Raw genomic sequence first — 13,613 nt, forward strand, 5'->3', positions numbered from 1 at the left:
TCCCGTCGATGTGGATAGGGGGCTGCTCCCTTTTCTGTTTCCTGAAGTCCACGATCATCTCCTTTGTTTTGTTGGTTATTTTCCTGACACCACACTCCGAGGGCCCTCACCTCCTCCTTGTAGGCCGTCTCGTCGTTGTTGGTAATCAAGCCTACCACTGTAGTGTCGTCTGCAAGCTAGATGATTGAGTTGCCGGCGTGCATGGTATTTTGGTATTTTGTGTTTAAGAACTTCAAGTGGAGCCAAGGGTTTTTCATTGCCGAAAGAATGAAAACGTCTTTTGAAGAACAAACACGTCCGAAAATAGTTGACTTGAGTTGTACTTTTGACAGACAAAAACGGACGGTGATGTCATCTACGATTTCATCCGTGTTCCTGCATCTGAGTGTGGCCGTAGCCTTATTCATTCCTGATGTGTTTGATACACACACACACACACACACACACACACACACACACACACAAACACACACACACAGAGTCCACAATCTTTCCCATTCCTGACCAGCCTGTAAGTCTCCCTGATGTATTGTTATACTAAAAAACAACTAGCACAGTTCAGGAAGGGTGAGTACAAAGGTAAACATTTGCCCAGTTTAATATAGCCACTATAATAGGTGATTACATCATTCCTGTATCGCTGGTTTGGAATAATGAAAACCAATAGAGATTTCATTGGACTTTCTACTCGATTTAGACTTTCTCCTCGATTCACTCCAGTGTGAATTTCCTCAATTGTAATTACTTCGCTACTATGGCCTATTTATTGCCTACCTCCTCACGCCATTTGCACACACTGTATATAGACTTTTTTTAAATTGTGTTATTTACTGTACGCTTGTTTATTCCATGTGTAACTATGTGTTGTTGTTTGTGTCGCACTGCTTTGCTTTATCTTGGCCAGGTCGCAGATGTAAATGAGAACTTGCTCTCAACTAGCCTACCTGGTTAAATAAAGGTGAAATAAAACAAATAAAAAATGTAATATAATAAATGATCACAACAGTATGAACTGCAGTGGTGTAAAGTACTTAAGAGTGGGTTCGTAAATTCAATCTGGAGTGCGCTCAGAGTGTAAATTCAGAGCGTTGTCAGATTGTCCGTTCGTAAATTCAGGTTGTAGGGTTGATCCGAGCGTTCTGGCCTCACAACGGCAGTCAAGCACCCAAGCTAACTGGCTAACGTTGGCTAGCTTGCTAGCTATTTCCAGACACAAATGAGAGAACACCTCCCTCTGACCATTTTACTCGCCGTAGCAGAGCTGGCTAGGCTGTTTTCATGTTATCAAGAGTGTTGGTGACTGTAACTGTGCTGCTGGAAACAATTTAATTATGTTTTTTGTCAATGTTTAGTGACACCGGCCCTATTCAACGAGTGTTGAGCGTTCGTAAATTTGTTAGTTATTCTGCGCTCTGGTACACTTAGACAAGAGTGCTCTGAAATCAGAGTAGATGGCCAGAGTGAATTTCCGATCTAAAAGTACTTTACTATTTATATTTTGGACAACTTTAACTAACTCCAATGCATTCTTAATGAAAATAATATACTTTTTACTCCATACATTTTCCCTGACACCCAAAAGTACATTTTGAATGCTTAGTAGGACAGGAAAATGGTCAAATTTGCGCACTTATTGTAACGGCTTTCTTCCTGGGAAGGAGAGGCGGACCAAAACGCAGCGTTGTTAGAGTTCATGTTATTTTAATAAGGTAACTCAACATGAACAGAATACAAAACAATAAACGTGAAAACCGAAACAGTCCTAACTGGTGCAGAAAACACAAAGACAGGAAACAACCAACCACAAACCCCAACACAAAACAAGCTACCTAAATATGGTTCCCAATCAGAGACAATGACTAACACCTGCCTCTGATTGAGAACCATATCAGGCCAACCACAGAAACAGACAAACTAGACACACAACATAGAATGCCCACCCAGCTCACGTCCTGACCAACACTAAAACAATGAAAACACACAAGAACTATGGTCAGAACGTGACACTTATCAAGAGAACATCCTTGGTCTTCCCTACCGGAATCACTAAACACAAATGCTTAGTTTGTAAATTATATTTGCGTGTTGGAGTGTTCCTCTGGCAATCTGTAAATTTTAAAAACAAGAAAAAAGTCTGGTTTGCTTAATATAAGGAATTTGAAATTATTTTTACTTTTGATACTTAAGTATATTTTAGCAATTAAATGTACTTTTAATACTTAGCTATATTTCAAACCAAATGCTTTTAGACTTTTACATTAGTAGTATATCACTGGGTGACTCACCTTTACTTGAGTCATTTTCTATTAAGGTATCTTTACTTTTACTACAGTATAATAATTGGGTATTTTTTCCACCACTGATGAACTGGTATTAATGAATTGCATATTGAGTTCAATGGAAAATGTAACCCTTATTCAGATAATTCATTTACGCTCAGTTTAAATATTCATAATAGTATCATTAATTAGTTATAATATTGATCTTCTATATCGTATAAATTCAGAACTTCCTCCTTTCACTGAAATTTCACTTTGCTGTTTCCCTTTCGGGAAAGAGATGTCTCAATGGTATGCCTGTGGTTTTGTCATGGCACGTGTGTGTGTGTGTGTGTGTGTGTGTGTGTGTGTGTGTGTGTGTGTGTGTGTGTGTGTGTGTGTGTGTGTGTGTGTGTGTGTGTGTGCGTGCGCGCGCGCGCCGGTCCTCTCCAGATCCTGATCAGGAAGATTGAGTCGTCAGACAGTGTGTACACCATAGGCAGTGACATCAGCAACCTGCTCTCCCTCACCCAGGATGGCCCACAGCTCTGCAGAATCATCGCTAAGGTGAGACACACCCCCTCAGACAGACACACCCCCTCAGACAGACACACCCCTCTGTCTGCATATACGTAGGGCCGTGTTCATTAGGGACATAACTGTTTTTTTTTGTTTGTTCATGCAACTGTGGTGCGTAATGAACATGACCCTGCTACAATCCCCATGTTCACACAGTTCCACCTCTCTTGGCCATCCACTTCCCCATCCCTCATCATGAACCATTGGCCCAATCCCAAACAGATCCACGGGCCCCTGTAAATCCCTGTTCACTCTTTCTTGCAGACCGTAAAGGAGCTAAGGATCGGTTTGGGATTGAGCAAAAAGTCCTGCCCACCTACCACCCACCTACCATACTATACATATACAGTATATCTCTACAGCTACATAGTCATATGCTCCAAGAGATAAGAGGGGACAGGCCAGACACTACGTCCCTGTGGTCTTTAGACAACCAGATGCTTCCAGGATGCACTTGATAAGACTCTTCCGGGTGGGAGACTCTGCCCATCAACTTAACACAAGTGCACACGTGCGCGCGCACACACACACACACACACAGACAGACACAGACAGACAGACAGACAGACAGACAGACAGACAGACAGACAGACAGACACAGACAGACAGACAGACACAGACAGACAGACACAGACAGACACACACACACACATTACACACAAAAGCAAGTTTCCTTGTTGCCAGATGAGATCAGTAGTGTCAGTTCCCATTAGTAATGGGCATTGATCACACAGACTGCCTGCCTCTGTTTAATCTATCACTCCCATCTACCTTCCCTCATACAGCATCTCTGGTTGGTTAAGAAATAATTCCTGGGCCTCCCGAGTGGAGCAGAGGTCTAAGGCACTGCATCGCAATGCTTGAGGCGTCACTACAGATCCGGGTTCGATCCCAGGCTGTATCACAACCGGGCATGACTGGGAGTTCCACAGGGCGGCACAAAATTCGCCCAGATTTAGGGGAGGGTTTGTCCAGGGGGCTTTACTTGGCTCATCGTGTTCTAGCAACTCCTTGTGGCGGGCCGGGCGCCTGCAAGCTGACTTCGGTCGTCAGTTGGACGGTGTTTCCTCTGACACATGGCTGCGTCTGGCATCCGGGTTAAGTGGGCGGGTGTTAAGAAGCACGATTTGGCGGGACATGTTTCGGAAGACGCATGACTCCACCTTCGCCTCTCCCGAGCCTGTTGGGGAGTTGCAGCAATGAGACAAGATCGTAATTAGATTCCAATTGGATTCGCATACCGCCCCAACAGATTCACAGATGACTCAATCGCACTCCACACTGCCATTTCCCACCTGGACAAAAGGAACACCTAAATGACTATGTTGTTCATTGACTTTAGTTCAGCGTTCAACACCATAGTGCCCACGAATCTCATCACTAAGCTATAGACTCTGGGACTAAACATCTCCCACTGCAACTGGATCCTGGACTTCCGGACGGGCCGCTCCCCCAGGTGGTAAGAGTGGGCAACAACACATATGCCACGTTGATTCTCAACACGTGGGCCCCTCAGGGGCGCGTGCTTAGTCCCCTCCTGTACTCTCTGTTCACCCACGATTGCGTGGACAAGCACGACTCCAACACCATCATTAAGTTTGCTGACGACACAACAGTGGTAGGCCTGATCACCGACAACGATGAGACAGTCTACAGGGAGGAGGTCAGTGACCTGGCAGTGTGGTGCGCCTTGAGGTCGGATGCCAAGCAGTTGTCTTAACAAGTGGTGATGCAGCCAGTCCAGATGCTCTCAATGGGGCCGAACTCTCTGCCATCCAGGATCTCTATACCAGGCAGTGTCAGAGGAAGGCCCTAAATATTGTCAAAGTTTCCAGCCACCCAAGTCATAGACTGTTCTCTTGCTACTGCACGGAAAGCAGTACCGATGCACCAAGTCTGGAACCAAAAGTACCCTGAACAGCTTCTACCCACAATCTATAAGACTGCTAAATAGTTAGTTAAATAGTTAACCAAATAGCTACCAGGACTATCTGCATTGACCCCTTTTGCACCAACTTTTTTAACTCATCACATACCTTGCTGTTACAGTTTACTATCTAATTATTTTATTTACCTTTATTTCAACAGGGAAATCATATTGAGACTAATGGGTCTTTTACAAATGAGCCCTGTACAATACAAAAAAGAAGCATGTACAACAGGCATGTATACACATAAACGAAGACAATATACACATTAAATACACATATAGATACACATAAATAAAGATAATTTACACATTAAATACACATATAGATACACATAAGTAAATACACATTAAATACCTATATATAGATACAAAACACAGTCAATTAAAACAAACACATACTCCATTATTATAAAAATCATCTGTCAGTTGTCTGAATTTACAGAGGGACTTTAAAGCATCCAATGGAATCGTCTTTTGGAGATGATTCCAAACATAGGGTGCCAGGAAATGAATGGCCGATTTAGAGAAATATGTGTGCATATAACATAGTTATATGTACATATGTGCCTCAATAACCTTGTACCCCGGCACATTGACTCAGTACTGGTACACCTTGTATATAGCCAAGTTATTACCTTGTACCCCTGCACATTGACTCAGTACTGGTACTCCTTGTATATAGCCAAGTTATTACCTTGTACCCCTGCACATTGACTCAGTACTGGTACTCCTTGTATATAGCCAAGTTATTACCTTGTACCCCTGCACATTGACTCAGTACTGGTACTCCTTGTATATAGCCAAGTTATTACCTTGTACCCCTGCACATTGACTCAGTACTGGTACTCCTTGTATATAGCCAAGTTATTACCTTGTACCCCTGCACATTGACTCAGTTCTGGTACTCCTTGTATAAAGCCAAGTTATTACCTTGTACCCCTGCACATTGACTCAGTACTGGTACCCCTTGTATAAAGCCAAGTTATTACCTTGTACCCCTGCACATTGACTCAGTACTGGTACTCCTTGTATATAGCCAAGTTATTACCTTGTACCCCTGCACATTGACTCAGTACTGGTACCCCTTGTATATAGCCAAGTTATTACCTTGTACCCCTGCACATTGACTCAGTACTGGTACCCCTTGTATAAAGCCAAGTTATTACCTTGTACCCCTGCACATTGACTCAGTACTGGTACTCCTTGTATATAGCCAAGTTATTACCTTGTACCCCTGCACATTGACTCAGTACTGGTACTCCTTGTATATAGCCAAGTTATTACCTTGTACCCCTGCACATTGACTCAGTACTGGTACTCCTTGTATATAGCCAAGTTATTACCTTGTACCCCTGCACATTGACTCAGTTCTGGTACACCTTGTATATAGACAAGTTATTACCTTGTACCCCTGCACATTGACTCAGTTCTGGTACTCCTTGTATAAAGCCAAGTTATTACCTTGTACCCCTGCACATTGACTCAGTACTGGTACCCCTTGTATATAGCCAAGTTATTACCTTGTACCCCTGCACATTGACTCAGTACTGGTACACCTTGTATATAGCCAAGTTATTACCTTGTACCCCTGCACATTGACTCAGTACTGGTACCCCTTGTATAAAGCCAAGTTATTACCTTGTACCCCTGCACATTGACTCAGTACTGGTACCCCTTGTATATAGACAAGTTATTACCTCGTACCCCTGCACATTGACTCAGTACTGGTACCCCTTGTATATAGCCAAGTTATTACCTTGTACCCCTGCACATTGACTCAGTACTGGTACTCCTTGTATAAAGCCAAGTTATTGTTACATATTGTGCATCTATTATTACATTTAATATTACATGTTTTACTTTTGTAATATTTTTCGTTCGGAAGGGACTGTATGTAAACATTTCACTGTTAGTCCACACCTGTTGTTTACGAAGCGTGTGACGAATAACATGTGATTTGATATAAAGCATAGGTAAACCTCCTTCCTACCTTTGTCATCACTATTTTACTGTAATAGTACCAGTTACCAGTCTCGTCAAAACATATATTATTTATTTCAAGGGATTTCCTGGTCAAATAAAAGTTCAATTAAATGAAATAAAAATAGCTAACCTGAGAAGGCTAACAACACCTGCGTCACAGAAAAATAATGAAAGCATTACAGGACTCCAGGAAATTGAAAATAATAACTTGTTTTGGGGCTGTGACGCTCTTCAGAATGGTTGGAAAATGTAATGAAGAATACTGCTCAGGGATTGGCTAAAATGGATGGTGCTTTTGGTCTTCTAGGGACTGTATTGCGTGGGCTGATCAGGGAAGAGCGGTTAGGGTGTAGGGGGCAGGACGATTAGCCACTCCAGGCTTGGCTATAGTCCTATCTGTGCATGAGACGTACCAGCACCTCCTATAATGGGTCTTATTAGAATAATGGCGGTAGTTACGGGACCTTTTCTTGCAGGTCATTCTATCAATCTCCATGTTGAATAGAATTCTGTCAGCAAGTGGTTTTGCGAGAGGAAATGACTGCTTGTGGATACTACGGATTGCTTATGTTTGTTTGGGGCAATTCCACATTAACACATTAATGCTGAGACTAAGATTTCTCACTTTAAAATGTATGCCAGACATAAATCTATGATTGATAAGTTAATCAAACCATACAACTCTATACACAAAGACTATCTTTTCCACAAGACATTTTACAAAAACACATTTACTTGAAGAACAGTGCAGATGCAAAGTTTGGTAACAGAATTATGTTTTTTGCTGTATGTGTGGTGGAATTGCCCTTTACCCTAATCTGCATTTCAAAACAGATAAACAACCATTATAGGTAGAATATCAAACAAGAGAATAATGATTAACAAGTTTATTAATCAGACACTATTAAAGGTGCACTATGCAGAAATTGCACATTTTCCTGGTTGCTAAAATTTTAATAATTAGCCTAATGTCAGTTTATGTGACACAACAAACAGTAATTTGTGTAGAGAATCATTGTCCCGTCTAAACCGCTGTTGAAATATATTTCCCACAAACAAAAATATTGTATTTTCAGCTGTTTGAAGCTGGTGTACAAAACTGATAACAAAAGATACAAAAACTAAACTTAAGCGCACACAGAACAGATCTACCAATTCTTATACTTGGTTTCAATGAGAATGACAGATCTAGTACTTACATTTCTACGTCAATTTGGTCGGGTCTCCCAAAAGTTACCTATTGTAGCTTTAAAGGTCGTTTTTATGTCTATCAAATCATTTCTGGGTAACAATTAATTACCTTGCAGTGATTCTTTTCAAATAAAATGGTCAAAAATAAACAGAAATAGCTTCTTAGCAAAGATACATTTCTCAAGCAAGATTTTTGCTAGGACTGTCTGGGAATGGCCTGAGTGAGGAGGGGAAAACTGAAAACTAAATGTTATTGGCAGAGATGCTCTTTCTTATTGGTCTATTAACTAATTTATCGCCTGGTGATGTCACCAGGAAGGCTAAAACTCAACCCTGCCAAAAACAGGCTGAAATTTCAGGCAGTCTTTTTCAAACAGCTCTTCCACTGGAGCATTATCATAATTTTATATATATATAAAACACAGAAATATCTTGTTTTTGACTGCACTGGGCCATTAACCCGTAAGAGTCTAAGCCGGTGGAGGGGTGGGGTACTATTAAGCTGTACGGAATTGTTTTAAGAAGGTCATACGAAGGTTAATTTTTCAATTTGATTTAGAATTTTTAGTCCCCTTGAAGTATAAAAAACATTGATGAAAAAATGATTTGAAATAAATGTCGGGGCCTTACTGCTTTTATCCCAAACAAACACATTGAAAAAAAGATTCACTACATGGAACAACAGATAGTCCCCCACAAAAATAAGGTTTGTACTGAAGTGTCTGTCCTATATCTAAGAGATATACAGGAGGTTGGAGGCATCTTAATTGGGAAGGACGGGCTCGTGGTGATGGTCATAATAGTTTGTAGGCCAAACTGATTGGACGCTACAGATTTTTTTGTGAGAAGAGTGGTTTTCTGGATGTCACATGTTCTGACAAACACCGCTCAAGCTCTGTCACCTTTCCCCGCAGATGTGGAAGAGTTACATAGGCAGATGTGGAAGAGTTACATGGGCAGATGTGGAAGAGTTACATGGGCAGATGTGGAAGAGTTACATGGGCAGATGTGGAAGAGTTACATGGGCAGATGTGGAAGAGTTACATGGGCAGATGTGGAAGAGTTACATAGGCAGATGTGGAAGAGTTACATAGGCAGATGTGGAAGAGTTACATGGGCAGATGTGGAAGAGTTACATGGGCAGATGTGGAAGAGTTACATGGGCAGATGTGGAAGAGTTACATGGGCAGATGTGGAAGAGTTACATGGGCAGATGTGGAAGAGTTACAAGGGCAGATGTGGAAGAGTTACATGGGCAGATGTGGAAGAGTTACATGGGCAGATGTGGAAGAGTTACATAGGCAGATGTGGAAGAGTTACATGGGCAGATGTGGAAGAGTTACATGGGCAGATGTGGAAGAGTTACATAGGCAGATGTGGAAGAGTTACATAGGCAGATGTGGAAGAGTTACATGGGCAGATGTGGAAGAGTTACATGGGCAGATGTGGAAGAGTTACATGGGCAGATGTGGAAGAGTTACATAGGCAGATGTGGAAGAGTTACATGGGCAGATGTGGAAGAGTTACATGGGCAGATGTGGAAGAGTTACATAGGCAGATGTGGAAGAGTTACATGGGCAGATGTGGAAGAGTTACATGGGCAGATGTGGAAGAGTTACATGGGCAGATGTGGAAGAGTTACATGGGCAGATGTGGAAGAGTTACATGGGCAGATGTGGAAGAGTTACATGGGCAGATGTGGAAGAGTTACATAGGCAGATGTGGAAGAGTTACATGGGCAGATGTGGAAGAGTTACATGGGCAGATGTGGAAGAGTTACATAGGCAGATGTGGAAGAGTTACATAGGCAGATGTGGAAGAGTTACATAGGCAGATGTGGAAGAGTTACATGGGCAGATGTGGAAGAGTTACATGGGCAGATGTGGAAGAGTTACATGGGCAGATGTGGAAGAGTTACATGGGCAGTTGTGGAAGAGTTACATGGGCAGATGTGGAAGAGTTACATAGGCAGATGTGGAAGAGTTACATGGGCAGATGTGGAAGAGTTACATGGGCAGATGTGGAAGAGTTACATGGGCAGATGTGGAAGAGTTACATGGGCAGATGTGGAAGAGTTACATGGGCATATGTGGAAGAGTTACATGGGCAGATGTGGAAGAGTTACATGGGCAGATGCGTTGGATTGAGACTCATCCAAACTCTGATATATCTAGCTTAAACTGACAGACTGTTTGGGGGATGTTTTTAATATGAGGGCGCAGACATTGACCTTAGGGTTAACTTGAGTCACTGGCTAGCCTGTCAGGTTGGGAAACCTACTGAGCACTAATGGCTTGACTATTCGGCCTGGTTGGATAGTCAATTGTTGGCAAGTCTTTTGGGCACTTTTGGCTATTGGAAGGTTTGAGCTAGCACAGTCTGTTTGGCTTGAGGGACTATCAATTTAACATAAGCTCAGGCTAGCTTGTTAAGCACTGAGCATTGTCTGCTAATGTTGATGTGAATGATGATGCTAATGGTGTTGTTTTGTTTGTCCACAGGAGGGCGCTGTGGTGGCCTTGTTTAAGATCTGCCGGCAGGACTGCTTCAGCGACCTTTACGCACACGCCCTGAGGGCGGTGGCCTCCATATGTTGTGTGGAGGAGGGCATCAATCAGCTGGAGAAGGTAGTGTAGTGTGGCATTTATACCCATAGACACTAGCACACACACACATTCAGAAGTTGGTTTTCACCGATGACGGCAGTGACACATGTCCAGCATGCTCTCCAGAAAGCTGCCAGGTGCTGGGTGGAGGTGTGGTTAGCCAACACTACTGGTGTCTGATACACAAACAAAAAGATTTACACAGAAACATATGCATGCAGATGCAAACTGACACACACACAACCATACAACCATAAAACCATACAACTGTACACAAAAATGTATTTACTAATAAGCAGCAGAACACAGAAAGACCAACAGACAGATAGACATTGGTCTGCTGGAGTGAGAGCTTCGGTGAGAGATGTTTAGTCTTCCAGTGAGCATGTATAAATGCTCAACTACTACACTGGGGCTGGAGGCCTCACACACGCAGCATATTTTTATAGGGGCACAAGTTTATTTTCACAGGTGAAAACATGCTAACAATGAGAGTAGCGGAATGCTTTTTCATTTTTTAAATGTATTTTTAAAATATTTTATTTAGGGGTAGATCAGCTTTAACATTGCAGATAGACTGTAGCTTCCGTCAATGTAATTGTCTGCATCATTTCCAATCCCACATATATTTTTTGGGGTAAATATATGTATTTATATACATCAAATCAAATCAAATGTATTTATAAAGCCCTTCTTACATCAGCTGATACCTCAAAGTGCTGTACAGAAACCCAGCATAAAACCCCAAACAGCAAGCAATGCAGGTGTAGAAGCACGGTGGCTAGGAAAAACTCCCTAGAAAGGCCAAAACCTAGGAAGAACCCTAGAGAGGAACCAGGTCCAGTCCTCTTCTGGCTGTGCCGGGTGGAGATTATAACAGAACATGGCCAAGATGTTCAAATGTTCATAGATGACCAGCAGGGTCTAATAATAATAATCATAGTGGTTGACGAGTGTGTAACAAGTCAGCACCTCAGGAATAAATGTCAGTTGGCTTTTCATAGCCGATCATTAAGAGTATCTCTACCGCTACTGCTGTCTCTAGAGAGTTGAAAACAGCAGGTCTGGGACAGGTAGCATGTCCGGTGAACAGGTTCCATAGCCGCAGGCAGAACAGTCGAAACATACATACATACACTACCATTCAATGTTTGGGGTCACTTCGAAATGTCCTTGTTTTTGAAAGAAAAGCTCATTTATTTGTTCATTAAAACAACATCAAATTGATCAGAAATACAGTGTATACATTCCGACTCCGGGATGCTTATTTTATTTTCCTTGTTGGTCATAAAAGACTTTAAAAACACCAGAAAATCAGCTCCAAGTTATTTTAATTTTGTAAATCTGTTCCCAAGTATTACCACACACAATAGAGAGACATGTGATCGTATACAAATGTAAGCAAGCATTGAATTTATTATGTTTTAATAAAACGTTATATCTGTTTGGGCTTCTTGTAGTCAATATGCAGTCTAAAAATTATTTTTAATTCTAAACTGGGTGGTTCGAGCCCTGAATGCTGATCGGCTGACAGCCATGGTATATCAGTCCGTATACCATGGTTATGACAAAACATTTATTTCTACTGCTCTAATTACGTTGATAGCCAGTTTATAATAGCAATAAGGCAACTTGGGGGTTTGTGGCATATGGCCAATATACCACGGCTAAGGGCTGTGTCCAGGCACTTCGTATTGAGTCGTGATTAAGAACAGCCCTTAGCCATGGTAAATTGGCCATATACCACACCACCTCAGGCCTTATTGCTTAATTATGTTCCGGCCCCGACTGTCACTCAAGAAAAAAATTGAGCTGAATCAAGTTGATGATCCCTGCTATATACATTTTACAGGCACAGTATATTTTACATTTGTTATTTTGTTGTTATCAGTCCCACCCTTCAGCTCCATTCAATCCCTCCCATCTATCTCTTAACTAAAGGATTGGCCCCCTTTTTTTTCACCTAAAATGACATACCCAAATCTAACTGCCTGTAGCTCAGGCCCTGAAGCAAGGTTTTGTATATTCTTGGTACCATTTGAAAGGAAACACTTTGATGTTTGTGTAAATGTTAAAGGAATGTAGGAGAATTCAACACATTAGATCTGGTAAAAGATAATACAAAGAAAAAAACAACCTTTTTTGTATTTGTTTTGTACCATCAGCTTTGAATTGCAAGAGAAAAGCTATCATGTATTATGCCAGCCCAGGTGCAATTTATTTAGATTTTGGCCACTAGATGGCAGCATTGTATGTGCAAAGTTTTAGACTTCAATGAACCATTGCTCAAAATGTTGTATCAAGACAGCCCAAATGTGCCTAATTTGTTTATTAATAACTTTTCATGTTCAAAACTGTGCACTTTTATCAAACAATAGCATGGTATTCGTTCACTGTAATAGCTACTCTAAATTGTACAGTGCAGTTAGATTAACAATAATTTAAGCTTTCTGCCAATTTCAGATTTATCTATGTCCTGGGAAATGTTCTTGTTATTTACAACCTCATGCTAATTGCATCAACTGTCCCACAGAAGAAGTTAACACCATCCAGATTAGATTTCTATTTGCCATATGTTTTTCAACTGTGCTGTGATGCTCCACTAAAGTTCTGAACATTTCTACTCTCATAGTTTCTACAGATTGTAAATTAAAGATAAAATGTTTTGCTAAATGTATTATTGTATTATTGATGGATTGACTATGCCTTTTCAAGTCACCCAGTGTTGCCATCTGCAGTGTTAGCGCCAAGTAAATGTTTCAATTCTTCAGCCATTCCTGGACATGTGACCAAAAATGAGCTACATATGGACAGTACCAAAATAAATGATCTAATGACCTCGCAACAAAATATGCAGAGCTGGGAAGGTTGTATCCGCATATATATATAAAATTATATTGGTATATTGTAGTCATTTACATAGAAAAATTCAAAGTTTTGAATCTGGTGTTGTGTTGCAAGTCAATTCGTAAACCATGTGCCATGAAATCGGTACATCGAAGATCTCTACCCAATTATTTTGCAATCTCTATGGCACAGCTGTCATTTTTTTTGTCCTTAAATGAA

The 13,613-nt window shown here is 41.3% G+C and overlaps 1 protein-coding gene across 1 annotated transcript in view; it reads left to right on the forward strand.

Moving 5' to 3' along the window:
- Window positions 1-13,613, forward strand: part of LOC139406428 (protein inscuteable homolog) — an 81,481-nt gene that overhangs the window by 60,033 nt on the left and 7,835 nt on the right. The window contains exons 6-7 of the mRNA XM_071148987.1: window positions 2,712-2,825; window positions 10,443-10,568. Coding sequence (XP_071005088.1) covers window positions 2,712-2,825; window positions 10,443-10,568 — 240 coding nt within the window. The remainder of the gene's footprint in view (window positions 1-2,711; window positions 2,826-10,442; window positions 10,569-13,613) is intronic.

This window comes from Oncorhynchus clarkii, chromosome 4 (genome assembly GCF_045791955.1).
Source record: "Oncorhynchus clarkii lewisi isolate Uvic-CL-2024 chromosome 4, UVic_Ocla_1.0, whole genome shotgun sequence".
Taxonomy (NCBI): Eukaryota; Metazoa; Chordata; class Actinopteri; order Salmoniformes; family Salmonidae; genus Oncorhynchus; species Oncorhynchus clarkii.